At 40.0% G+C, this 27899-nt stretch overlaps 1 protein-coding gene across 1 annotated transcript in view; it reads right to left on the bottom strand.

The window, feature by feature from the left end:
* The window catches only part of SLC35F1 (solute carrier family 35 member F1), a 172014-nt gene that overhangs the window by 72046 nt on the left and 72069 nt on the right, over positions 1-27899 (bottom strand). The window contains exon 2 of the mRNA XM_022555175.3: positions 20203-20330. Within this exon, the coding sequence (XP_022410883.1) occupies positions 20203-20330 (128 nt within the window). The remainder of the gene's footprint in view (positions 1-20202; positions 20331-27899) is intronic.

The following is a 27899-nucleotide window of genomic DNA, read 5'->3' as shown; positions in this document are numbered from 1 at the left end:
CTAGAGAATGGACTTGAGGATAGGGGTAGGGGGAAGGGTAAGCTGTGACAAAGTGAGAGAGTGGCATGGATATATATACACTACCAAACGTAAAATACATAGCTAGTGGGAAGCAGCCGCATAGCGCAGGGAGATTAGCTTGTTGCTTTGTGACCACCTAGAGGGGTGGGATAGGGAGCGTGGGAGGGAGGGAGATGCAAGAAGGAAGAGATATCAGGACATATGTATATGTATAATTGATCCACTTTGTTATAAAGCAGAAACTAACACACCACTGTAAAGCAATTATACTCCAATAAAGATGTTAAAAAAAAATAAAGTAAGAAAATAAAAGGGGGGCTTCCCTGGTGGCACAGTGGTTGAGAGTCCACCTGCCGATGCAGGGGACATGGGTTTGTGCCCTGGTCCGGGAAGATCCCACATGCCTCGGAGCGGCTAGGCCCGTGAGCCATGGCTGCTGAGCCTGTGCATCCGGAGCCTGTGCTGCGCAACGGGAGAGGCCACAACAGTGAGAGGCCTGCGTACCGCAAAAAAATAAAATAAAATAAAATAAAAGGGAACAAAAGGAAACAAAACAAAACAGAAAAAAAATAAAAATGGGCAGAAGACCTAAATAGACATTTCTCCAAAGAAGATATACAGATTTCCAACAAACACATGAAAGAATGCTCAACATCATTAATGATTAGAGAAATGCAAATTGAAACTACAATGAGATACCATCTCACACTTGTCAGAATGGCCATCATCAAAAAATCTAGAAACAATAAATGCTGGAGAGGGTGTGGAGGAAAGGGAACCCTCTTGCACTGCTGGTGGGAATGTAAATTGATACAGCCACTATGGAGAACAGTATGCAGGTTCCTTAATAAACTACAAATAGAACTACCATACCACCCAGCAATCCCACTGCTGGGCATATACCCTGAGAAAACCATAATTCAAAAAGAGTCATATACCAAAATGTTCACTTCAGCTCTATTTACAATAGCCAGGACATGGAAGCAAGCTAAGTGTCCATCAAGAGATGAATGGATAAAGAAGATGTGGCACATATACACAATGGAATATTACTCAGCCATAAAAAGGAACGAACCTGAGTTATTTGTAGTGAGGTGGATGGACTTAGAGACTGTCATACAGAGTGAAGTAAGTAGAAAGAGATAAACAAATACTGCATGCTAACACATATATATGGAATCGAAAAAAAAGAAAAAAAAAGGAAATGATAAGAAGAACCTAGGGGCAAGATGGGAATAAAGATGCAGACCTACTAGAGAATGGAGTTGAGGATACAGGGAGGGGGAAGGGTAAGCTGGGACAAAGTGAGAGAGAGGCATGGACGTATATACACTACCAAATGTAAAATAGATAGCTAGTGGGAAGCAGTCGCATAGCTCAGGGAGATCAGCTCTGTGCTTTGTGACCACCTAGAGGGGTGGGATAGGGAGGTTGGGAGTGAGGGAGATGCAAGAAGGAAGAGATATCAGGACATATGTATATGTATAACTGATTCACTTTGTTATAAAGCAGAAACTGACAGACCATTGTAAAGCAATTATACTCTAATAAAGATGTTAAAAAAAACATAACAACAACAAAAGAATCCCAACAACAACAACAAAAACAATATGACATATTGTAAAATAAAGTAACAAATTTATGTACTACAGGGATTAGAACGTTGACATCTTTGTGGGGCCGTTATTCTGCCACTGTAGCAGCTATGTTCATGCATAATGAAAAGTGTGCCTTGAAAATTTTTTTTAAGGGGAAAAAAATTGTTGCTTATTGAGCAGGGTGTGCAGGTGTTTACATACCTAATCTTCTTTAACAAACTGGAATTCACTCATTTGAATATGGCTGTCTTTCAGTGTAGTCACTCTGAAGGTCATGGGCGTACTTTAATGAAGCTCTCATTGCTCAAGAACAGTTTGAACTCTGAAATTGTCTTCAGAGCACTCATTAGAATATCCTTAATGGAAGCAAATGCTCATTCTTTGAGAGTAAGATTTATTTTTTGGAAAGAAGCAAAATGCTGGATTAAGCTAGATAATACTTTCTGGATCCAAAAGAAGGATAAATTATAAAGAAACTTTCATGACTTAAAATTGGCTCTGAAGATTTTAAAAGAGAAATTCTAACAGATTTTGAACAATGATAGTCACATCAGAATAAGTGTATAATAATAAAAGATAAGCACTTTGAATATTGATTTGAATGTATAAAGTTCGCTATTTATTTTACTAAGCTACTTTGCTTACATCGTATATAGTAAAACATCATTATTACTTCAAGGATATTTTGATTCGTAAAGTAAAGAGAATTCTTATATAAAAAGATGTTTCTAATGAAACTATTTGACATTTGCTTACTCTTAATTCTCATGTTATGTTGCCTAATTATGGAAGCGATTTGTTACAAACTAGCTCTTTTCAAGTCCATTATCTTTCATATTGTGTCCTCTAACTAAATCCTTTATAAGATGTAGTATTGTTTTTTAAAATGAGCCGAAACTAGATCATTGGTTTAAAAAAAATCCTCAAGTCCTGTATCCAACCCAGAAAATCATTGACTTTCTCTTTCATCTTATTAATGATCTTTAAAGTTTCAGGAACCAAGTAGTAATTATCTGGAGAAAACTATGAGAAATTTTCAGTGATGCTATTTATAGAATTTTGCTTCAAGAAAGTTAGGAAGGATGACTTGAAATAAAAACATGATTCTGAATTTCTATGAAAAAAGTTCTTATCTATAAAAATCACTTAAAAGGCCAAATGAACACTTTCAGCCAATGAGCATACCCTAATTGGCAAGATCGTAAAGCATGACTAATCGGAACACTCTGACTTTAGAAAATTTAAAATTAGTTTGTATCAAGGCTTATGTCATAAGTTTCTGAAGTATAGAAAAGTTTGAGTTTTAAAATTTTATTTACTTTGCCATTAGAAAACTTTTGTTTTCAATGCTGTGCTTTCTTTCCTTCTGTCTCTGTCTTGGTTTCTCTTTGTCTCTCTCTCTCTCTTACACACACACACACACACACACACACACACACACAGAGATTCCTTACCATTGACTAAAACTGTCCATTTGTACAATCACCTGCCCACAAGTCCACTAATTGTATGCTGTAGAGACTGTTCATGTTCAGAAGGTCTAACACAGTCAATGGTTAACAGATTAATCTGAGTGAGCATAAAGTAGTCTTGGGGATAGCCAAGGCTGGGCTTCCTGTGTGTTCCCATCTGCCCTATTCACCCTTATCCACCAAAGATGCCAGGCGAGGCAATTTGGCCACTAACTCTGAAAAATATGAATCTTTGTGTGTGGTGTAATATTGGACTATAGGAGTGTTTCACTTTTCACAAACTCTGTATATGGAAAGAATACCTAAGGAAACAAATGTGAGTTATTATTCATAGTACAAAATGATTTTTCAATTTACAAGAAATACTCTGCGCATTTCCCAGTATTTTAAAAATATAAATTATTTATAAAAATTTATTTGGAAGTATTATTTCAGGAACGTGTTCACTGCAAAAAAGGTGGTACAGTTGTACCATAGGAGAAATTTTTCTTGATTTTACATGTCAAGCAACAGCATTCCAGGGCTTTAAGGTTTGTTTAGCCTCTGGTACTGTGAAAATATTCCAAATAGGATATTACCATATTTTCTTTTTTTTTTTTTTTTTTTTGCGGTATGCAGGCCTCTCACTGTTGTGGCCTCTCCCGTTGCGGAGCACAGGCTCCGGACGCGCAGGCTCAGCGGCCATGGCTCACGGGCCCAGCTGCTTCACGGCATGTGGGATCTTCCCAGACCGGGTCACGAACTCATGTCCCCTGCATCGGCAGGCGGACTCTCAACCACTGCGCCACCAGGGAAGCCCAATATTTTCTTGTACAATTTCCCTTGATATTTTCACTCTCAAACAGAGTGGGTGGGAGAATTTTGTTCATACCTAGCAGCAATCTCATTAATTTTTATGAGATTTCACCTCTATTGACTGGCAAATGGTCCTACCTGAGGTAACACAGTAATCCATCAGTGGCAAAGCTAATTGGAATGTGGGTTTCCATAACCTTCTCCTTGTGTCTCAAGCAGATTCTTTCACCTAGATCGCTTTGCATGCAATTGTGAATTGTTTTCATCGCTCTTTTTAAATTTGCTGTCCAAGAGTGAGAGTGTATGAGAGGATGTAGTGGTTTAGGCAACATGTCTATTTTTAGGTTTTCTTCCCCTTAAATTGGATCAATGGAAAGAATATGTGAAGTGGAAAATATGTGAGTAAAAGGAGCTGGCATTTAATGAGCAGCTACGACATTAAGGAGACGTTGCTAAAGCAGTGTGCATCACAGGTTGGCTGACTGGTTGCCACGTGGATCTCAGACAATTCTGAGAACGTCAGAAGACCAGAGACAGGTCTGTTTGTAGGAAGAACAGAGGAACTTCACTGAGGAAGGTGCTAAAGTCTGCAGTAGGAGATGGTGGCAGGATCAGAACAACATAAGGTGTTATTGTTTGTTGCATTATTTTTGTCTTAGACCTGGTGGAGGAACATGGACCATTGGATGCAGTGTTACATTTGCATATCCACAACCACAGCAGGAGGCAGGTTTTTATATTCTTACTTATAAGAGGGGAAACTGATGCTCACAGAGAGAGAAAACAAACACATAAAGGCATCTCACTTTTTTAGAACTTGTCTACATGAGCCAGTGGAGCTGATGATCACCAGGGAACCAAGTTGTCTAGTTTTACTGTCAGATTCATGTTGTCAGTGTCCTCGAGAATCTTCCCTGTCATGGGTGGATCCAGTCACCCCACTTCTGTAATCCCATAGTATTTTGTGTATGGATACACTTCACTGCCTTTCATGCTGCACTGTAATTTGTTTACAGATCTTCCTTCCAGGAAAATAGGATAAAATTCTTGGAAATTTAATTTTCCCCCTTAAATCACATGCCATCCAGCCTTCTACCCATAAAACTGAGCCATGAGGAAAACAAGAGCAGGTCCTTTATAGAACAGAGAGGTCATTGATGAGCTTTCAAACAAAGCTGAGTTTCCTGACTTCTTTTTAAGGAAGGGTCTAGAGGGTCATGTTTGTGGAAAGAGAAGAGATTCAAAGTTCTGTAATCTCCCTCCAACATATCAAGAATCGATATTGCCAACTCCAGCAGAATTTCCTCCAGAATGTGGAAGATTGCCTTTTCCTCCCTTAGGGCCAAGCCAGGAGGACTGGTGTCCCAAAAGGAGGATCTGAGATGAGGAAGTCCATGCTAGAGAGGATGAGGGAGGGAGCACTTTTCCCCCACCGTGCGTGGACATGGCCAGAGGAAAGGAAATTGACAGAGGACAAAACCGGCTGTTGAATCATATGTGCCCAGAGGGGCCCTCTCCGAACTGAAGTCCCAAGGGGAGAAAGAAAGCTAGACAGTTCGAAAAGGAAACTGAAAGCAAAGCATCTTTCCTTTTGGACAGCACCACACTAACCCGAGGAGGTCACATCAGACAACAAGCAGAGGTGAAGTGTCGTTAGTTAGAATACTCTCGTTCCCCAGCATCCTTCTTAGCTCCTGTTTTGCCAGAAGTCAGAGTGCTCTGCAAAGGGGTGCAGGCTGGCTGACCTGGGGCAGGACAGGGGGTTCTATGTGTCACAGCCAGATACCTGGAGGTCCACATCATCAATGAGAATCGGGGGACTCAGCAAGGGGGGGGGAGCAGCAGAGGCCAGCAGAGTGCCAGGCACAGAACTGAGCCACAGATCCACCCCAACCCAGTGAGTGCACGCTCAACAGCTGGCCGACTGCCCAATGGTGGACAGCAGCCAAAGGACCAACGTGAGGCCAAAGGTCATGCTAGAGACCCACGTGCCTTCTCCGAAACGCCTATGGGAGAGAGGCATTCTGAGAGGCTGGGCATTTGTCCAAAAGCAACTGAACTATCCAAAGAAAGATTTTAAACCAGAAGAAATTGGTAAGTTTTACATCTAACCAGACTTTTCCCTCCAGCCACTGCTATTTAGCTACCTTGGGGATATTTGGAGGAGGTTCACTATGAAGATTAGATCAATTGTAGGATATAAAGAAGGTACAATTGCTTTGGACATCTAAGCATAGCATGAGTGAATCTGCATCCAGGCTTTGCCTGCAACACTTGAGAGCTAGGACAACTTTTTCATCATCTTTATATCCCCAGAGCATAGCAGACTACTTAAAGATGTTTAGAGTTCCATACTTGGGTCCTGCAGGAATAAATGCACTTACCGATGATAAAACTATTGAAGATCATTTGTGTTGCCTTGCCCAATAACTGGCCCTTAGAAATTTATCCTTTCATTCATTAACTTTTTTATTCAAATATTTCATATATGTTTGACATCTATATGTACCTGATCTTGTGAAGGAGACAAAGATGAATTGTTTCCACATTTATTCAAACATCAGACATTTTTTCAGTGCTTATTGTGTATCAGGTACACAGGTCTCACCTCAAGGACCTTACAGACTTAAAGGAGAGAGGAAATATGTAAACAGCCGTCATATAAAGTAGAAAGTGACAGTTACAGCAAGGAAGGTGAAGAGGAAGAAACAGAGTCAAGACACGATCAAATGCATGTTTTCCTGGCTGCTGTGGAGTGTAGTGGGAGGAATGGAGAGAGACACTCCTCTTACTTTCCAGTGGAATTACCTGATGGCAGCAGGGCACCAGCCCACGGGACCAGAGTCAACGGAGGTAGAGTATGAAAGCTCCCTTTTGTAGAAGGTGGTTTGACAGAACACATTTAAAAACAGGTTTAGGGATAGGCATCATCTGGAACTAAAGAAAGACTGAAGATAGTCTTAGTGTGTCCTTCGATGATATGCAAGGGTCTCTCCCCTACATCAGGACAAAAGGCTGACCAAAAACTGTGCTGCATCCAATCAAATATTTGGATTTAGACTGCTACACATTTAAGTTATTTTCACAATCATGAGAATAGGAAGTCCAGATTTGAGAAATCTGAGAGTCAGAATATCATGTTCCCTTTAGGGGTAAGAACATTGCTTTTGAATACTTTGCCTTTAAATGCACTTTAAAATAGCTCTTGAATAGTCATTAAACTGCCACAGTCCTATACCAGGGACAGGTAAAAACAGGGAGGATAAAGAAGGAAATACAGTCTTAAAAGCTGAGCTCATAATCGTAAACTCAAGCCCACGGGACACGTTTCTAATGTGCACAGGCGTGCTTTCTCTCTGCTCATCCATGGAGGTGGAAATTCAGGTTGGCTACAAATAAAAAGTCTGCTTAGTGACTTTCTCTCGTGTGTCACAACTTCTTGAATATAGGACCTCCGTTACATAAATCTTCAGGGTGAGAAGTACCCCTTCCCATGTCTCCACTGAGCTGAATGCATATTTTTCCCACCACACTGCCACACTGTATTCTAATTGTTAGGGTAGCTGTCTATCATCCCATGGTATGGCTCTGGTCTGATCAGTAGCTGTGTCCCCATCATCTAGCCACAGTGTTGGCATTTTTTAATCAATAAAGGAACGTGGATGCCAAGTCTATTCATATGACTTAAACTTTAGACTCCAGAGAGACATAAGAAGGTACAAATTACCCAGCCTTTCTCTGTATCTTATACAACTTAATTCCTAGCCTACTGAAAATTCAGAAAGAGTGGACCTAGAAAGTACTGAGAGTTACAAAAAGCCATCACTTTGGTAAAAAAACGGTTGCATGTGTACGTTACACATGTATGTCGCATGTGTGTACGTTGTAGAATTAGTCTGTATGTCGCATGTGTGTACCTTGTAGAATTAGTCTCAGGGTCAGATATCACACTGCATATTAGGGAGGCTGGCTTTCATTCTGTATTAACCTCTGCTAACATACCCAAGGAGAGGAGTGGGCTGAAGGAAAACAATCAGGGCTAGAGGGTTTTCTTTCTCGTTCTTTGCTCCTGGGAAACTGCTTAGAAAATGGGAAGAGCTCGGACACATGCACTGTGTGAAGGAGGGGATGTGTTAAAGGTACAGTCTCCTCAGTATGGTTAGCAAGAGAACTGGAAATTGTTTCCCACGTGAGTTCATTTTAATTACCAAACTATACTGTTTGAAGAGATCTGCTTTTTTCTTATTTCACAGATGTACTAGTTTCACCTGTTTGCATTTTAGTACTACATGGCTGAAGAAAGATGAATAAACTTTGGGTGAGAAGTTGTAAAGCTGGTATTTCTACTGATATGGTTCATATAGCAGTTATAAAAATAGCACAGCTTTTAGAATTTATCCAAATGTCACTGCTAATCTGTCTCAAAGTCACAGACACAATCTATTCATTCTCTACAAGTCAAGAGATACAAACCCACAAATGTGCCTATAAAATAAAATCCTTATAAATCCAACATGATGGTGTTACAATCTCTCCTTTGACTTTCTAATAAAAAAAACAGCTGGGTTTTTTCACTTCCATGTCTGTCTTTCATCATCTTTTTCCTGAATAAATGTTATCTTTTGCCTTTGTTAACTTTCTTTAGCTCCCTACTATAAAGGCAAAGTTAAAATTTTTTTTCCAAAAGATGTTTGACATTGTTAGCCATTAAGCAATTGCAAATTAAACCCACAATGAATTATCACTGCACACCTTTTAGAATGGCTAACATAAAAAATAGTGGTAACACCAAATGCTGGTGAGGGCAGGGAGAACGGGACCTCTCATGCATTGTTGGTGGGAATGTAAAGTTGTACAACCACTCTGGACAGTTGTTTGACTGTTTCTGAAATCAAATAGTCATTTTCCACATGATCCAGAAACTGTAGTTTTGAGCATTTATCTCAGAGAGATGAGGCCTTATGTTAATATAAAACCTCCACATGAATGTCATAGCAGTTTTGTTTTTTGTTAATTTTTGAATTTTATTTATTTTTTTATACAGCAGGTTCTTATTAGTCATCAATTTTATACACATCAGTGTATACATGTAAATTCCAATTGCCCAATTCATCACACCACCACACCCATCCCCCCATGGCTTTCCCCACTTGGGGTCCATACATTTGTTGTCTACATCTGTGTCTCAATTTCTGCCCTGCAAACCAGTTCATCTGTACCATTTTTCTAGGTTCCACATACATGCGTTAATATACGATATTTGTCTTTCTCTTTCTGACTTACTTCACTCTGTATGACAGTCTCTAGATACATCCACATCTCTACAAATGACCCAATTTCGTTCCTTTTTATGGCTGAGTAATATTCCATTGTATATATGTACCACATCTTCTTTATCCATCTGTCTGTTGATAGGCACTTAGGTTGCTTCCATAACCTGGCTATTGTGAACAGTGCTGCAATGAACATTGGGGTGCATGTGTCTTTTTGAATTATGGCTTTCTCTGGGTATATGCCCAGTAGTGGGATTGCTGGATCATGTGGTAATTCTATTTTTAGTATTTTAAGGAAACTCCATACTGTTCTCCATAGTGGCTATATCAATTTACATTCCCACCAACAGTGCAAGAGGGTTCCCTTTTCTCCACACCCTCTCCAGCATTTGTCGTTTGTAGATTTTCTGATGATGCCCATTCTAACTGGTGTGAGGTGATACCTCATTGTAGTTTTGATTTGCATTTCTCTAATAATTAGTGATGTTGAGCATCCTTGCATGTATTTGTTGTCAATCGTATATCTTCTTTGGAGAAATGTCTATTTAGGTCTTCTGCCCATTTTTGGATTGGGTTGTTTGTTTTTTTAATATTGAGCTGCATGAGCTGTTTATATATTTTGGAGATTAATCCTTTGTCCGTTGATTTGTTTGCAAATATTTTCTCCCATTCTGAGGGTTGTGGTTTTGTTTCGTTTATGGTTTCCTTTGCTATGCAAAAGCTTTGAAGTTTAATTAGGTCCCATTTGTTTATTTTTATTTCCATTTCTCTAGGAGGTGGGTCAAAAAGGATCTTGCTGTGATTTATGTCAAAGAGTGTTCTTCCTATGTTTTCCTCTAAGAGTTTTATAGTGTCTGGTCTCACATTTAGGTCTCAAATTCATTTTGAGTTTATTTTTGTGTATGGTGTTAGGGAATGTTCTAATTTCATTCTTTTACATGTGGCTGTCCAGTTTTCCCAGCACCACTTATTGAGGGGACTGTCTTTTCTACATTGTATATCCTTGGCTCCTTTGTCATAGATTAGCTGACCATAGGTGCATGGGTTTATCTCTGGGCTTTCTATCTTGTTCCATTGATCTGTGTTTCTGTTTCTGTGCCAGTAACATACTGTCTTGATTACTGTAGCTTTGTAGTATAGTCTGAAGTCAGGGAGTCTGATTCCTCCAGCTCTGTTTTTTTCCCTCAAGACTGCTTTGGCTATTCGGGGTCCTTTGTGTCTCCATACAAATTTTAAGACTTTTTGCTCTAGTTCCGTAAAAATGCCATTGGAAACTTGATAGGAATTGCATTGAATCTGTGGATTGCTTTGGGTAGTATAGTCATCTCCACACTATTAATTCTTCCAATCCAAGAACATGGTATATCTCTCCATCTATTTGTACCATCTTTTAATTTCTTTCATCAGTGTCTTATAATTTTCTGCATACAGGTCCTTTGTCTCCTTAGGTAGGTTTATTCCTAGGTATTTTATTCTTTCTGTTGCAGTGGTAAATGGGAGTGTTTCCTTAATTTCACTTTCAGATTTTTCATCATTAGTGTATAGGAATGCAAGAGATTTCTGTGCATTAATTTTTTTATCCTGCTGCTTTACCAAATTCATTGATTAGCTCTAGTAGTTTTCTGGTAGCCTCTTTAGGATGCTCTATGTATAGTATCATGTCATCTGCAAACAGTGAGAGTTTTACTTATTCTTTTCCAATTTGTATTCCTTTTATTTCTTTTTATTCTCTGATTGCTGTGGCTAGGACTTCCAAAAGTATGTTGAATAATAGTGGTGAGAGTGGACATCCTTATCTTGTTCCTGATCTTAGAGGAAATGCTTTCAGTTTTTCACCATTGAGAATGATGTTTGCTGTGGGTTTGTCGTATATGGCCTTTATTTTGTTGAGGTAGGCTCCCTCTGTGCCCACTTTCTGGAGAGTTTTTAACATAAATTGGTGTTGAACTTTTTCAAAAGCTTTTTCTGCATCTATTGAGATGAACATATGGTTTTTATTCTTCAATTTGTTAATATGGTTTATCACATTGATTGACTTGTGTATATTGAAGAATCCTTGCATCCCTTAGATAAATCCCACTTGATCATGGTGTATGACCCTTTTAACGTGTTGTTGGATTCTGCTTGCTAGTATTTTGTTGAGGATTTTTGCATCTATATTCATCAGTGATACTGGTCTGTAATTTTCTTTTTTTGTAGTATCTTTGTCTGGTTTTGGTATCAGGGTGATGGTGGTCTCATAGAATGAATTTGGGAGTGTTCCTTCCTCTGCAATTTTTGGGAAGAGTTCGAGAAGGATGGGTGTTAGCTCTTCTCTAAATGTTTGATAGAATTCACCTGTGAAGCCATCTGGTCCTGGACTTTTGTTTGTTGGAAGATTTTTAATCACAGTTTCAATTTCATTACTTGTGATTGGTCTGTTCATATTTTCTATTTCTTCCTGGTTCAGTCTTGGAAGGTTATACCTTTCTAAGAATTTGTCCATTTCTTCTAGGTTGTCCACTTTATTGGCATAGAGTTGCTTGTAGTAGTCTCTTAGGATGCTTTGTATTTCTGCGGTGTCTGTTGTAACTTCTCCTTCTTCATTTCTAATTTTATTGATGTGAGTCCTCTCCCTCTTTTTCTTGATGAGTCTGGCTAATGGTTTATCAGTTTTGTTTATCTTCTCAAAGAACGAGCTTTTATTTTTATTGATCTTTGCTACTGTTTTCTTTGTTTCTATTTCATTTATTTCTTCTCTGATCTTTATGATTTCTTTCCTTCTGCTAACTTTGGGTTTTGTTTGTTCTTCTTTCTCTAGTTCTTTTCAGTGTAAGGTTAGATTTTTTATTTGAGATTCTTCTTGTTTCTTGAGGTAGGCTTGTATAGCTATAAACTTCCCTCTTAGAACTGCTTTTGCTGCACCCATAGGTTTTGGATCATCGTGATTTCATTGTCTTTTGTCTCTATGTATTTTTTTTTTTTTTTTTGTAGCGGTACGCGGGCCTCTCACTGTTGTGGCCCCTCCCGTTGCGGAGCACAGGCTCCAGACGCGCAGGCTCAGCGGCCATGGCTCACAGGCCCAGCCGCTCCGTGGCATGTGGGATCTTCCCGGACCGGGGCACGAACCTGCGTCCCCTGCATCGTCAGGCGGACTCTCAACCACTGCGCCACCGGGGAAGCCCCAATCTCTATGTATTTTTTGATTTTCTCTTTGATTTCTTCAGTGATCTCTTGGTTATTTAGTAACGTATTGTTTAGCCTCCATGTGTTTATGTTTTTTACGTTTTTTTCCCTGTAATTCATTTCTAATCTCACAGCATTGTGGTCAGAAAAGACGCTTGATATGATTTCAATTTTCTTATAGTTACTGTGGCTTGATTTATGACCCAAGATGTGATCTATCCTGGAAAATGTTCTGTGCACACTTGACAAGAAAGTGTAATCTGCTGTTTTTGGATGGAATGTCCTATAAATATCAATTAAGTCTATCTGGTCTATTGTGTCATTTAAAGCTTCTGCTTCCTTATTTATTTTCATTATGGATGATCTGTCCATTGGTGTAAGTGAGGTGTTAATGTCCCCTACTATTATTGTGTTACTGTCGATTTCCTATTTTATAGCTGTTAGCAGTTGCCTTATGTATTGAGGTGCTCCTATGTTGGGTGCATATATATTTATAATTGTTATATCTTCTTCTTGGATTGATCCCTTGATCATTATGTAGTGTCCTTCCTTGTCTCTTGTAACATTCTTTATTTTAAAGTCTTTTTTATCTAATATGAGTATTGCTACTCCAGCTTTCTTTTGATTTCCATTTGCTTGGAATATATTTTTCCATCCCCTCACTTTCAGTCTGTATGTGTCCCTAGGTCTGAAGTAGACAGCATATAGATGGGTCATGTTTTTGTATCCATTCAGCAAGCCTGTGTCTTTTGTTTGGAATATTTAATCCATTCATGTTTAAGGTAATTTTCGATATGTATGTTCCTATGACCATTTTCTTAATTGCTTTGGGTTTGTTTTTGTAGGTCCTTTTCTTCTCTTGTGTTTCCCACTTTGAGAAGTTCCTTTAGCATTTGTTGTAGAGCTGGTTTGGTGGTGCTGAATTCTCTCAGCTTTTGCTTGTCTCTAAAGCTTTTGATTTCTCCAACGAATCTGGATGAGTTCCTTGCCAGGTAGAGTAATCTTGGCTGTAGGTTCTTCCCTTTCATCACTTTAAGTATATCATGCCACTGCCTTCTGGCTTGTAGAGTTTCTGCTGAGAAATCAGCTGTTAACCTTATGAGAGTTCCCTTGTATGTTATTTGTCATTTGTCCCTTGCTGCTTTCAATAATTTTTCTTTGTTTTTAATTTTTGCCAGTTTGATTATGTGTCTTGGCATGTTTCTCTTTGGGTTTATCCTGTATGGGACTCTCTGAGCTTCCTGGAGTTGGGTGGCTATTTCCTCTCCCATGTTAGGGAAGTTTTTGAGTATAATCTCTTCAAATATTTTCTTGGGTCCTTTCTCTCTCTCTTCTCCTTCTGGGACCCCTATAATGCAAATGTTGTTGCATGTAATGTTGTCCCAGAGGTCTCTTAGGCTGTCTTCATTTCTTTTCATTCTTTTTTCTTTATTCTGTTCTGCAGCAGTGAATTCCACCAATCTGTCTTCCAGGTCACTTATCCGTTCTTCTGCCTCAGTTATTCTGCTACTGATTCCTTCTAGTGTAGTTTTCATTTCAGTTATTGTATTGTTCATCTCTGTTTGTTTGTTCTTTAATTCTTCTAGGTCTTTGTTAAACATTTCTTGCATCTTCTCAATCTTTGCCTCCATTCTTTTGCCAAGGTCCTGGATCATCTTTGCTATCATTATTCTGAATTCTTTTTCTGGAACGTTGCCTATCTCCACTTCTTTAATTCTTTTGTGGGGGTTTATCTTGTTCCTTCATCTGGTACATAGCCCTCTGCCTTTTCCTCTTGTCTGTCTTTCTGTGAATGTGGTTTTTGTTCCACAGGCTGCAGGATTGTAGTTATTCTTGCTTCTGCTGTCTGCCCTCTGGTGGATGAGGCTATCTAAGAGGCTTGTGCAAGTTTCCTGATGGGAGGGACTGGTGGTGGGTAGAGCTGCCTGTTGCTCTGGTGGGCAGAGCTCAGCAAAACTTTAATCCGCTTGACTGCTGATGGGTGGGGCTGGGTTCCCTCCCTGTTGGTTGTTTGGCCTGAGGCAACCCAACACTGGAGCCTACCTGGGCTCTTTGGTGGGGCTAAATAGGGACTCTGGGAGGGCTCACGCCAAGGAGCACTTCCCAGAACCTCTGCTGCCAGTGTCCTTGTCTCCACGGTGAGCCACAGCCACCCCCCCCCCTCTACAGGAGACCCTCCAACACTAGGAGGTAGGTCTGGTTCAGTCTCCCCCGGGGTCACTGCTCCTTCCCCTGGGTCCCGATGTGCACACTACTTTGTGTGTGCCTTCCAAGAGTGGAGTCTCTGTTTCCCCTACTCCTGTCTAAGTCCTGCAATCAAATTGCACTCACCCTCAATGTCTGATTCTCTAGGAATTCCTCCTCCCGTTGCCGGACCCCCAGGTTGGGAAGCTGACATGGGGCTAAGAACCTTCAATCCAGTGGGTGGACTTCTGTGGTATAAGTGTTCTCCAGTCTGTGAGTCACCCACCCAGCAGTTGTGGGATTTGATTTTACTGTGATTGCGCCCCTCCCACCGTCTCATTGTGGCTTCTCCTTTGTCTTTGGATGTGCCATATCATTTTTGGTGAGTTCCAGTGTCTTCCTGTGGATGACTGTCCAGCAGCTAGTTGTGATTCTGGTGTTCTTGCAAGAGGGAGTGAGAGCACATCCTTCTACTCCGCCATCTTTGTTCTTGTCTCAGAAGATCTCTCAGACAATCAACGAGATTGATTTCAAGTCTGTCTCATCTACATGGATGTTAGAGCTGATATAATTCTGTGGTCAGAACATCAAAGGAATAGACTCCTTTTCCACCTTCTACAGGCTACACACATACCTTGGCTTGTGGCCTCTTCCTCTTTCAAAGATAGCAATGATGGGTTGAGTCCTTACATCACAAAGACAATGACCTTCTCCTGTAGTCACACCTCCCTCTACCTCCTCATAGCAGTTTTATTTGTAAAAAACCAAAGCTGGAAATAATCCAAATGTCCTTCAGCAGGTGATGGCTAAACAAACCCTGATATGTTTATACTATGGAATACTACTCAGCAATAAAAAGACCAAAGTATTGATACATGCAACAATTTGGGTGGACTTAAGGGTATTACGCTTAGTGAAAAAAGCCAAACTCAAAAGGTTAAACACTGTGTGATTCCATTTTATATAGCATTCTCCAACTGACAAAATCATAGAGATGGAGAATAGAGTAGTCGTTGCTAGGGATAGGAATGAGGGTGGTGGAATGGGTGTGACTTCATAGGGGTTGTATGAGGGAGTTTCTTTGTGGTGATAGTATAGTTCTGTATCCTGACTGTGGTCGTAGTTACACAAACCTATACATGGATCAAATTGTGTAGAGCTACACACACACACCGACAAACGAGTGAAGGAAAAGGGATGAAAACTGAATCAGGTCTGTGGCTTAGTTAACAGTATTGTACCAATGTCAATATCCTAGTCATATAAAATGTCACCATTGGGGAAAAGCTGTGTGGACAGTTCATAGAATCCTATATAGTTTTGCAATTCCTTGTGAGTCTATAATCATTCCAGAAATATATATTTTCCTCTCACGCTTCATGCATTAATTGTTTGTGACATTTAACCATGAGTTTAAGGAATTAACTGAAAGGGCAAGAGGATAAAGCACAGAGAGCCTCTTCATGTCTTTTTGTTCTATATCACTGTTCTTAAGAGAATCAGAAGACAAAAGTACTTGGTCCTTTGCCAACTAGTAATGAGGACTGTCTTGTTAAAACAGAAGTGCCTTTGCAAAAGGGCTGTTGGGCTACATCCTATCATTCCTTGCCTCAGAAACCTTCACAGCTCTCTTTTATTTACAAAATTAAGCCACACTTTTCATCCTGACCTTGAAGACCTCCTACGACATGACCCCAGCTTAACTTTTTGGCTCTATCTTACTTTATTCCATAATGAGGACCCATTGCTTCAATCTGTTCTCTGCACCACAGCCTGCCTGCCTTTAAAACTCAAATGTGGCTTCCCACAGCACTTAGCCTAAAGACTCAAACTCTTGACCTGGCTGTCAAGACTTGTTGAGTCTAGCACTTGCCTTCTTCCCCAGCCCATCTTGCACCACTCTTTTCTTCACTCTCCTTGCCTAGTCACAAGCCCTTGCTCACAACCTCATCCTTGCCATGGTCCTTCCCACCACAGAGCCTTGAGCACGCTGTCTTCTTTGCTTGGACCTCTTTCTTTCTCAACTAATCTTCCACTTCTCTTATAGATCTCAGCTCTACCACTAGTCTTTTAGGAAAATCTTCCCCAACTTTCCAGTTTAGGCCAAGTTGTTTTGACAAATGTTCTCGTAGAACTGTGTTGCTTTCTTTTAGAACACTCATCTCTGACTATAATGATGCAGCCATTCATTTGGTTATTTGGCTGCCTTTCCCATTTGCCTGGAAGTGCCAAAGAATACAGAAAGTATCTTTTTTTACTATTTCCTCACTGTTCACTACCTAATACACTGACTTGAACAGAGAAGTATTCAGTAGTTATTTTTGAAGTGACTGGATGAATCAAACGGGAATAATTGTTCTCCAATCATATTCCTCAGGTTTTCTGCCCCTAAGCTTTTGCCATGATTTTCTTTCTGGGTTCAAAGCTATACCTAAATTTTATTCAATCTTATAGACTCCTCTGAATGGGTACTTTCTTGCCTCTGCAAATAAACATCATCTCTGGCTCCTGTGAAAACTAGAGCACTTTGGCATCCGTTCCCTTGCTGTACATGATGTTACTATCAATAGACTGTGCCTCTTGTCCCCTTTATAAGTTCAGAAGCTCCTGGAGGGTAAGGTTGATTCATTTCCTTTGTTCTTTTCTTTTTTTTTAACTCTGTAGAAGCTTTGTCATTCTTTTTTTTTCTGTTAATGTTTTTATTCTTTAATTTTATTTTATTAAAAATTTTTTTATTTTATATTGGAGTATAGTTGATTAACAATGTTGTGTTAGTTTCAAGTGTACAGCAAAGGTTGATTCATTTCTATTTACATCACTTGCAATAACTAGTACATTTCTCAGATGTATAATTAGTGTATTTTCCTTATTGATTAATATATGAATAAAAGCTAATCACTTAGCACGTATTATGTTCTCAATTAGTATTTATAGAAACAAGGGAAAATCATTATAGGTCCTTGTTAGTTCCACTGATTTGCAATGAGTAAACAGAATTGAATTACAAAACAGCAGTACAGACACGGTTCCCAGAGCAAATGCCTTCTATTCTGACCATTTATTATTATTTAAGAAGTTTATTTTTTGTAGGTAGCAAAATGGTTCTAGAATTGTTTGATTCAACTTGCTTTTTTACTTCCCCCTATCCCTTGCTCAGTAAGTTATAATGAAGACAAACTGATATTTCAGTAGAATTACTTTTTGACTTTCTACAGAATTAAAATAAATTTTGCATAGAACGCAGCATTAAATGCAGTGTCAAACAGCTAATTTGAGAGAGGTGGAAGGATGGATTAATGGTGGTGCATAACATGGGTTGAACAAAACACCTGAGGACAAGGGGAAAGTTATTAAAACCTTGTCACTGGGCTTCCCTGGTGGCATAGTGGTTGAGAGTCCCCCTGCTGATGCAGGGGACACGGGTTTGTGCCCCGGTTCCAGGAAGATCCCACGTGCCGCGGAGCGGCTAGGCCCGTGAGCCACGGCCGCTGAGCCTGCGCGCCCGGAGCCTGTGCTCCGCAACGGGAGAGGCCACAACAGTGAGAGGCCCGGTACCGCAAAAAAAAAAAAAGAAAGAAAAAAAACCTTGTCACTGTCTACAAAAAGAAATTGAAAAACTGAAAAATTTTTTTTATAAATCCCCATAGAACTTAAGCAACCAGTAATTGGTTGTGACTTTTCAATGCTTAACAAAAGAAAACAAAAGTCAAGTGGATTTCCAAAGGGGTAAGTTTCCTCTTCATGCTCCCCAGGAGGCCCATTAATAATTTTTGACTCTGCACTAATGGGCCCAGTTCTGCCATGAAGCCAGCATTCCCCTTTCTTCTCCCACATACCGGTATAGACATTCCAGGGGCCTCTGCATGTGGGTAGAGAACTGCTGGCAATTTCTGTGTCCCCAAATACTGGAAATCAATGCAATTTAATTAACGTCTTTAAACACTTTTGAGTGCCTATTATGTGCTGGGTTTCCTACCAGGTACTAGCGATTCAAAAGTGAACAAGAAATCCTCTTTGCTGTGAAAAGCTTACAGCTTGGTGGAGTAGGTGGAAATATACAAACACCATTCTTAGGTAAGACAGACTGTGAAGACAGAGCTATAAAACAAAGTGCCTGGGAGCACAGGAGAGAGAGAGCATGAGAGAGAGAGAGAGAGAGAGAGAGAGACAGAGACAGAGACAGAGACAGAGACAGAGAAAGAAATTTGTTGTCATTGTGGGGCTTGTGGAAGTGAATAGGAGCTAGGCTGAGTTTGGAGCACTGTGGTTGTTCTCCCAGCATCCATCCACCTCATCTCTCCCTTAATGGGTGACAGATATGTGATTGGGTGAGATTGATCCTGCCCTGACTCCAGGAGTGAGTGCTGATTGGTGAGCCAGTGATTCTCAACTAGAGATGGTACCTGCTAGAGGGCATTTGGAAATCCATGAGGACACTTTTAGTTGTTACAAAGGTTGAAAGACGCTATGGGCATTTGATGGGTAGGGACCAGAAATCTTAAATGACCTATAAAGTAGGAAAATGACTCACATCATGAAAAACTGTCCTACCCAAAATGCCAGTAGTACTCCTACTGAGAAACATTTGTCTAAACAAATCAGAGAAATCTCCTCCTGTATTGGTTCAGAGAGTCCAGGTCTAGGTCAGTTAGCTCACACTGTTCGCCTGCCATCAGTGTGGTCCAATCAAATAGAGCTCTGGACTTTTCTTCAGTGGTTGTAGGGAAGCATCCTTTCTGTCCCTTATTGGGTATGCAGGAGGAAGCATGTAGACCCTACCTAATTCTGATTTAGATAGATTCCCATTCAATCTATATAATCTGAATTTATTCAAGTGGTTTGTTTGCTTGTTTGTTTCTTCATTTTTGTTATTGTTTCTAAGCAAATTATTGGAATGGCAGCAATGTTGTTGAGGTATCAAATCTAAGTAAAATCTGATATGTGAACAATATTTTGTTTTCATCCTGGAGCCTTGGAATGACTATAAAATTCATAATATTGTCATAAAAAGAGAAATAAGGGTGAAACAAAAATAGTCAAGATTATTATTTATGGTTTAATGAGGAATATAAGTGGTGCCTGGTAAAAATCGTGAAAATCTAAGTTAAATCTGCAATGGCGTGTGTGTGCGCGTGCACGCTCGTACACATAATTACATAAAAGAAAAAGAGAGAGAGGGAGGGAGGAAGGAAGGATGCAGTGGCTATCTTCATACCTAACACATTGTAGAAATGTAAATCTTGTCCCTTTAGGAAAAATTCTGTCTCTTCAGCTTACAAAATCTACACATTAAAGAAAGCTAAAAGAAAAGATTATTAAGCACTTTGATTACTTAATCAAAGTCCATTAGCATATTCTAAAACCTTACAAGTTGTGATTAAAATAGATTTATTTTTATGCTTATTAATAATTCTTCTGCTGACGTTAAGATTAGTATTCTTAGCTACAAATTATTTTCCTGCATTGTCAATGGTTCTTGTGGTATACTAAAAACAAAGAAGAGAGGTACAATTACATGTGAATTAAGAAAAATTAAAGGAACACAGAAATAAACTTCCACTTAATTTTTATATAACCGATTTCCCTCTTGTTGCAAAACTTACAAACTAGTAATCAGAACTCCCAAGTGACTAAACTGAAAGTAAACTACATCTGGAAAATGAGGAAGATGAGAAGGGAAGAGAGCCTTGGTACCTGGATACTGGTCAGAGTCGTGTACTGGTAAGCCTTGACCACCAGATAGTTTGCTTCCAAGTCTATCAGTCCCAGGATCATATACTTCCACCATCTTCGTCGTAGAATTGCCAGGAGGTTTTCTTCTCCTGCGTTACAAAGTTAAGAAGAAATGGATTAAGCTCTGAACACGTTGAGAAACTGTATATTTAGAAGGATTCTAAAATATATATTACAGTACTATATTTTTTACTGTACCTTATCAAACGTTTAATTAAACAAATGAATCAATATGTCCAAGAATGACATGCTTGTGCTTAGTTTACTAGATTTCATCCCTTCAAATTAGTTCGTATCCCAGAACAAGACTGGACAGGTTTTTAGTTCACTATGCAAAACATTTTCTCACAAACATTTGAACAAAAAATTTTGTCAAGTAAAAATAAAAGGAAAGGTGTTCAGAAAGGCTGTATAAACCCGTGAAATCCAAATCATCCTGAACTTCAGGATTGTGGTAAAATAGACAAAAATGGAAAGAGCGTAGTCAAATGGAGAAAAGCCTGCGCTTAGCTGCAGATCTGCAGTAAGGCTGCAGGGTGCCACCCCGAGGGCTCGCTCGCCTCTGAACCTTACACGCAGGTGGTGTGTGGGTGATGGGAAGAGAGAGGAAGTTGGGGGTCACTCATCGATGGGGAAGAGTGCCACAGGCCTTGGTCTTAATGCTGCCGACGACTGCAAACTTCACCATCTTGTCTCTTACGCTGGTAGCCTCAGAACAGACTCTGAACTGCTTAGTTCTTCATCCTTATTTTTACATATTTCAGGCCTGAAATGTACCTTTTCTCAAAGTGGGGGAACATGATTATTAATAATAACAGCTTTCTGGGGCCAACCTGTGAGGAATCCTTAGAGGATGTGGAACATGCAGAAACCCTGAGTGAATGGTGATTCTTGATACCAAAGAAACAATCCAAACATTTGGCCCAAAGTATGCTTTCTCTTGCTCTTCAATGTGCTGATTCCCCTGCATGGACTATTCTTCCCCCAGCCTTCAAATGAAGGAGCAGCATAGACTCTACCACCAGGAAGCCTTCCTTGATCTTTCACTTTGATCTTCTCAGAATCGGTTGGGTTTCCATGCTATGGGCTCCTTTAACACCCTTTCTTATTCCACAGATACAGTACTTATCTCCCTGTGTTATAATAGCCAGTTTTCTTGACTCTGTTACTCATTAGATTATTAACAATTTGAAGAGAGTGGCACTGTCTCGGTCATCACTTTATCTCTAGGGCCCAACAGTGCATGGTGAGTAGTCAATAAGTAATACAGAATCTATGAACACATTTTGTGTTTAATAACCTCAGCAATGTTAAATAACATTGAAATTGAAATATTTAAAATATATCTATTATAAACATTCATGCACCAGACAATGAAAATTGTTTTCTAGTTAGAACATCTGACATAAATTCATTTGGTGACCGTTTTACACATAATACTCTATACATAGGACATAAAAAGGTCAATGGCACACTGAACCGCAAAGCTGAAATTCTAAGGTCACAAGTCATTGTCCCAGGTAATTTACATGATGCACAGAGAATTGCTAAACTCGGAGCACACCAGCCACATTTCAATATGTGACATTGAAAATCTGGATCATGGCGCTGTTTGTTCCGCCAATCAATACATATTCAAAGTTACACAGATTCCAAGGAATGATTTGTTGTCTTGTTGTTTGTTCTGCTGAAGAAGTCTGCAAGCGAAACACTCTAAACAAATGCTCCCATATTGTTTCACTTGAGCACCTGAAAACGTACAACATACTTGCTTAGCAAAATTATCCAGGAAGGCAAGAAAGCTCTCTTTTTTTTTGGCTGAGCAAAAAATGCAACCTTTAAAAGGACTGCTTAGGGATTTATCTACATGACTCTCATTAACACTGATGTATAATAGGCCATTAAAATACTAGAATAGTGAAGACGTATTCTTTAGAGCCCTTGTGCCAAAGTGCTTTCTAAACCTCATGAAACCGGGCCATCCATAAAAGCACCAGCACAATTGGTGGTACGTTAACATTTTGAAGGAAAAGAATTTTTAAAAAAATTAACTAAGAGGAGTAATAAAATCTAAGGGTGCAAATTTTAGAATTATAATTTGGCATTTAAATTTGTTCTGTTATTATTCTTACTATCAACATGTCCAAATATAAATAGAAAGCATAGAGAATAATGTGACAAGGTAATCTCCAACCTGATTTAATTAATGTTAAACTTTTGCCACGTTTGCTTCAGATTTTTTCTGAGAAAGGAAATGTTACAGATGAAATTGAAGCCCCGTTTCTGCCACTGCCAGATTCCATTCCCTTCCCTCCTTCCTCAAATCACCATCTTGATATTGTTATGTATCCTTCATGTTCATGTCTTTGTTATATGTTTTCTACATATGTATGTATTTAAATGAAAGTTTATTGTATATACTGTACCTGTCATTCTTCTAGGGTTCTTTATACTTAACATTGTTCTAGAAATAGATCCCTATTTTTTAATGTAGAGAATAAATGTAATATACTTTAAATGATATATAATTACATTTTATGAATATGCCACAATTTATCTCATCTCCCACTGACAGACATTTAAGTTGTTTCCAATTTTTCTTTAAAGAACATCCTTGTACATATGTATCTCTATAATTGGTTTAGAGTTTAATTTTGTTTTCATTCTCTTTTTAAAGAACTGTGGAGTATGCCAGTATTCACAAATGTGAAAAACATAATTAAAGAAAGTAACCCTAATTGAAAGTAACATAGCGTTCCAGCAACAATAACTATGGCAATAATTGAGAATACAGAGGGAAATTATTGACAGTCTTGATCATGTGACTCATATCTCATTTTACTAAGCATCAACAGAACGACCAATGAATGTATTTTTTCATTTTTGTAACAAATACTTATATGATACTATGTACCAGGCAGTGTCTATGTGCTTTACAAATATTAATTTACTTAATCCTTATAATATCCCTGTATGGAAGGTATTTCTTTTAACCGTATTTACAGATGACAAAACTGGGGCCTGGAGGAGTTAAGTAACTTGCCCAAAAGTTCACAAAGATGAGACAGGATTTGAATTCATGACAATCCGGCACTAGGCTTCACACTCACTGGTACTGCACTATTTTGCCTTATTGGTTTGTAATTACGGCCCTGTCCTCAGGAGTCATTCATTTCTCATTAAAGGAGCTATCATGACCTGCTTGTCCCAACTCACATGCAGGGTGCCCCCTCTGCCAGACTTCAGGGGGCGCCTGGCACATTGAAGCCGACGTGCACGGCGTCCCCTAGTGTCGCCGGTGCCCAGCCGCGCAGTCGTGTGTCCACTCCTGAATCAGCTTAGGGATGAGCATGTGTCCCATCACCCTCACTTCAGTATCAAAAGTTGATGTCTCCCTGCCTGATGTAAGTGCATGACAGAGTTTCCCTTGTGAATTGTAAAATAAGGCTTTCAATCAAATTTGTGGCTTAACAAAGCCTAACGATAAGAATTACTGTTATATGCTGTACTACTAGTTGAAGCCTTGGGCGTAATAACAATGGTCACACATGGGGTGGGGCGAGCGTGGCAGTGGCCAATGAATGTTGAATGAAGGAAGCGGAAACACCTGTGCAAAGACTGAAACACGGTCCACATTCACGGCAGCGACTGGAAACCTGAAGAGCCTTGATTCATGGATAGGACTCTTGTTCACCCCCAGTGGTGGCCTGAGTAGAGAATAAAAGGATTGCGAGGCAGCACCAGAGGTGAATTCAGCAAAGGGAACGAGAAGCTGCATTAATCTCGGGACTGCATTTTCATTAAGGGTTCTCATGGGTGGGGTGATCCTTCATGGTGTTTTTCTGCAAGGACAGAACTCAGCATGCATTTGCACAGAGGGTCTGCAGCAAGAGTGAAGCCCCCGCAAAGAGGGCGAGACCCTTGCTTGAATGGACGCCTCCTCGGCTCACAACTTGAAGCCATAATGCCATCTTCCTTTACCAGAACTCCAAGGGAAGAGGTTAAATATTCATCAGTGAATTTGAAAAAAGGAATGACTGAAGATGGAAGTTTTAATTACTCACCTTTAAAAGGTGAAATTTAGTATTAGGATGTAGAATTCAAAACAATTCTTTTGTCAGAAAAGTGAACAAAATAAATGTGCTAATAATAAGGAAATGAAAATGTAAATGGTTCACAAAAAGAATTGCAATCAATTGCACTTCATAATGTGAATCTGAGAGTAAGGATGAAATATAAAAAGGACAAATAATGAAGACTACATTTGGTTTTGTATTGTTTCACTCATTGTCACTATTGGAGCCAGACAGTGAGATTAAGAAGAGCATAAAAGGCAGTCCTTTAATGTCTTGGCTTAGTGGCAACAGACCTGGGTTTGGACACTGATGTACCTTAGTGGTACTGAGTAACTTGGGTAACGGCTCTGAACCTTGATCGCTCTACTGTAAAATGGGGACTGTAGCAACTATTTCATAGGGCATTGTAGATTAAAGGCAGTATGAATGTCGTATTTAAGCTAATATCTAATGCCAGGTATGTGCACAAGACATGTCAGCAAGTGGTGGGGTCCTGGAATCCTTGAATCCTGACCAGCCACCCACCACAGACTGGCTCACTGCGAGTGATGGATCCTGCATGGAGGAAGCCCAGGAAAATGAACTCTCTTAATTTCTCATTAGGGCTTTAGCTGCACACCCTCTGTCTCTAACTCTTGAGATTGTGGATGGATCACACTGCAGCCAGCATATGACATTTGTCCAGACAGGAGGCAGCCTGAGGGCCGTGTCCTTGACCTTGACGCCTCTCCCCTGGGCCAGATCCTCATCTTAATTCTCCGGATCTCACTACTTGATCTGGGAGGGGAAGCCATGTGAACACACCCCTTCCCCCTAAGGCTTGAACTAGAAATGGCTTCGTTCTCTGGGACTCTAGTCCTACTGGGCCTTTCCAGGGTAGGGGCTTTGAGGAGGTGTTTGCAAGGTTACCACATAGGCTGCATGTGACAGGCAAAACGTAAAAGAGGAAACCACATAAAGGGTTCAAAGAAAGCCAAGAGGAGAAGAGACACGGTCTCAGTTCCCACTTTACACCCTTCACATCCCTCTCGCTCAAGTTCCCACTCACACTGCAAGATCCAGTTACCTGGATGCGAAGCTCCCATGGGAAGCTTTCCCAAAGTCTCTGCTTCCCCTCAGCACTTATTTCTCTTTTTTACGTATCCTGAACTATGCCTAGCATAGTGATTTAGACAGGTAGTTACTCACGTAAATAAGATCCTGTTATCAAGGTAAGATAGCTGAATAACACCGTTAAAATCTACTCAGTCATCTGGCTGTCTTCCAGAGATGCCTAATAAGGGTTTGGAAAAATATCGAAAAGCAACTAAAAATGAATCATAATCACGTAAGTTTCTGGTAGCTGTGACTTTAAGAGAAAATCCATATATGTGTAAAAATGATTGTATATAGGATACGTTTCTTAACAGTAAGTTTATTTTATTTTTTTCAAAGTTACTTTTTTGGCATTGATAAGTAAAACAAAATATTCTAGCCCTAATGACAAAGTCAGTCTATTACCTTTCTGACACAAAAACATATATACCTTATGATTCGAAAAATCTTTCAATGTATATTACCTTTTTAAACATGAAACGATCACTTAAACCTCAGAAACCTTTTTATTTCTGGATTTTTTAAGCTGTCATCTTTTATGAAGCTAAGATACATGATTTTATGTGGCACACTTATACTCTACACCTTTGAAATATGCAAAACTGTTCTTTTTTTAAAAATTTATTTACTTTATTTATTTTTGGCTGCATTGGGTCTTTGTTGCTGTGCACAGGTTTTCTCTAGTTGCAGCAAGTGGGGACTACTCTTTGTTGCGGTGCCCGGGCTTCTCATTACGGTGGCTTCTCTTGTTGCGGAGCATGGGCTCCAGGCATGCGGGCTTCAGTAGCTGTAGCACATGGGCTCAGTAGTTGTGGCTCGCGGGCTCTAGAGCACAGGCTCAGTAGTTGTGGCGCACGGGCTTAGCTGGTCCGCGGCATGCAGGATCTTCCCGGACCAGGGCTCGAACCCGTGTCCCCTGCATTGGCAGGCGGATTCTTAACCACTGCACCACCAGGGAAGCCCCAAAACCTGTGTTCTTGATGTATCTTAGGAGAGACACAATTGCTAACATTTTTTTCTTCATATTAATAGAAAAATTGATAGTAAGTCTGCCTAGATTTTACCATAAAGGCAATTACAACAAATAGATAAACAAATAAAGAACTTTTCTGAAAGTTCAGGATGTCTAAAACCCCATATATGAAAACTGTGTACTGACTATTAAACTCTGTTGACCAAAATCTATGTGTTACAGGTTCCTCTACCTCTTAATGAAAATAGTGCATGAGAGCCAAACAACTCCCCTAAACAAAGTCCATTCAGAATTTAAAAACTAGATATACATTTAGAGCACCCATTTCATATTCTTGGAAAGAACACCCTATAAAGAATACACCCGGGGCTTCCCTGGTGGCGCAGTGGTTGAGAGTCCACCTGCCGATGCAGAAAACACGGGTTCGTGCCCCGGTCCGGGAATATCCCACATGCCGCGGAGCGGCTGGGCCCGTGAGCCATGGCCGCTGAGCCTGCGCGTCTGGAGCCTGTGCTCCGCAACGGGAGAGGTCACAACAGTGAGAGGCCCACGTACTGAAAAAAAATACACCCGCTTGCATGCTAAACACTGTCACTATTGGTCACTGAAAATCTTAAAGATGTTATGTTGCTTCATGATCAAACACAAACCAGTACTATTGTCCCATATTTCTAGCTGTGATAGACACATTTCTTTGTACTGATATATGTCATCCAACAATCAAAATTTAACTGATTAAAATGGAGCACATCTTCCTACTCCAAACTCCTGTCCAGTTTATGCTTTTTGTTGAGCAACCAGCCCTTGGGGCCCATTTTAACTTTCTTAGCTCTTTTGCAGTTATCTATATGCGCAGATTCTTGCCCTGAGAAGTCTCCCCAAGAGTTCTTCCCTTTTGATTTGGATGGTGAGTCAGCCAGGCTGGCCTTTGCTTTCTGGCTCCAGGAGACAGCCTTCTCAGAGAAGACAAGAACGGTGCCCTGCGGAGCTGTGGATGTGGCAGCCACGCCTTCCCTTTGGCAGGGCAACATAGGGAGGGCACTGGAGCCATTCATCAGCGGGCTCGAACCCAGCCTCTTCCGGGCACTGGGTGTGTGATATTGTTACACAACTTAGTCTCTCTAAACCTCAATTTTCCTGATCTATACATCGGAATTACTAGGTGGACCTGCCTCCCTGAGTGTTGGTCAGGATTAAATGAGATATTTATAAAATGCTTAACATGGTGCCTCGAAAGGAGCTCTTATCATTATCTTGGCTTTTATCACAGCTGGTCTTTCCTCATGCCAAACTTCCGACATACGTGCAGTAAAGAATTTAACCATGCCCCCAAAGAGGTCTGCAATTTGTCCTGGGGTAACGTTATGATTCCGGGCTGAGGATGGCCATGTCAGAAAGATCAACAATGTGATTTGGGGTGAAGGCTTTGGGTCATGCCCAGAGACTACAGAGAATCAATCAGGTTTACATAATGGAGCTTCAGTAAAAACCTGAACACAGAGGCTCTACCGAGT

The sequence above is a fragment of the Delphinapterus leucas genome, chromosome 12 (assembly GCF_059928025.1).
Source record: "Delphinapterus leucas isolate spDelLeu-1000000601 "Yukka" chromosome 12, BTC_Dleu_Yukka2, whole genome shotgun sequence".
NCBI lineage: Eukaryota > Metazoa > Chordata > Mammalia > Artiodactyla > Monodontidae > Delphinapterus > Delphinapterus leucas.
This window is presented reverse-complemented; position numbering and strand designations above follow the sequence as displayed.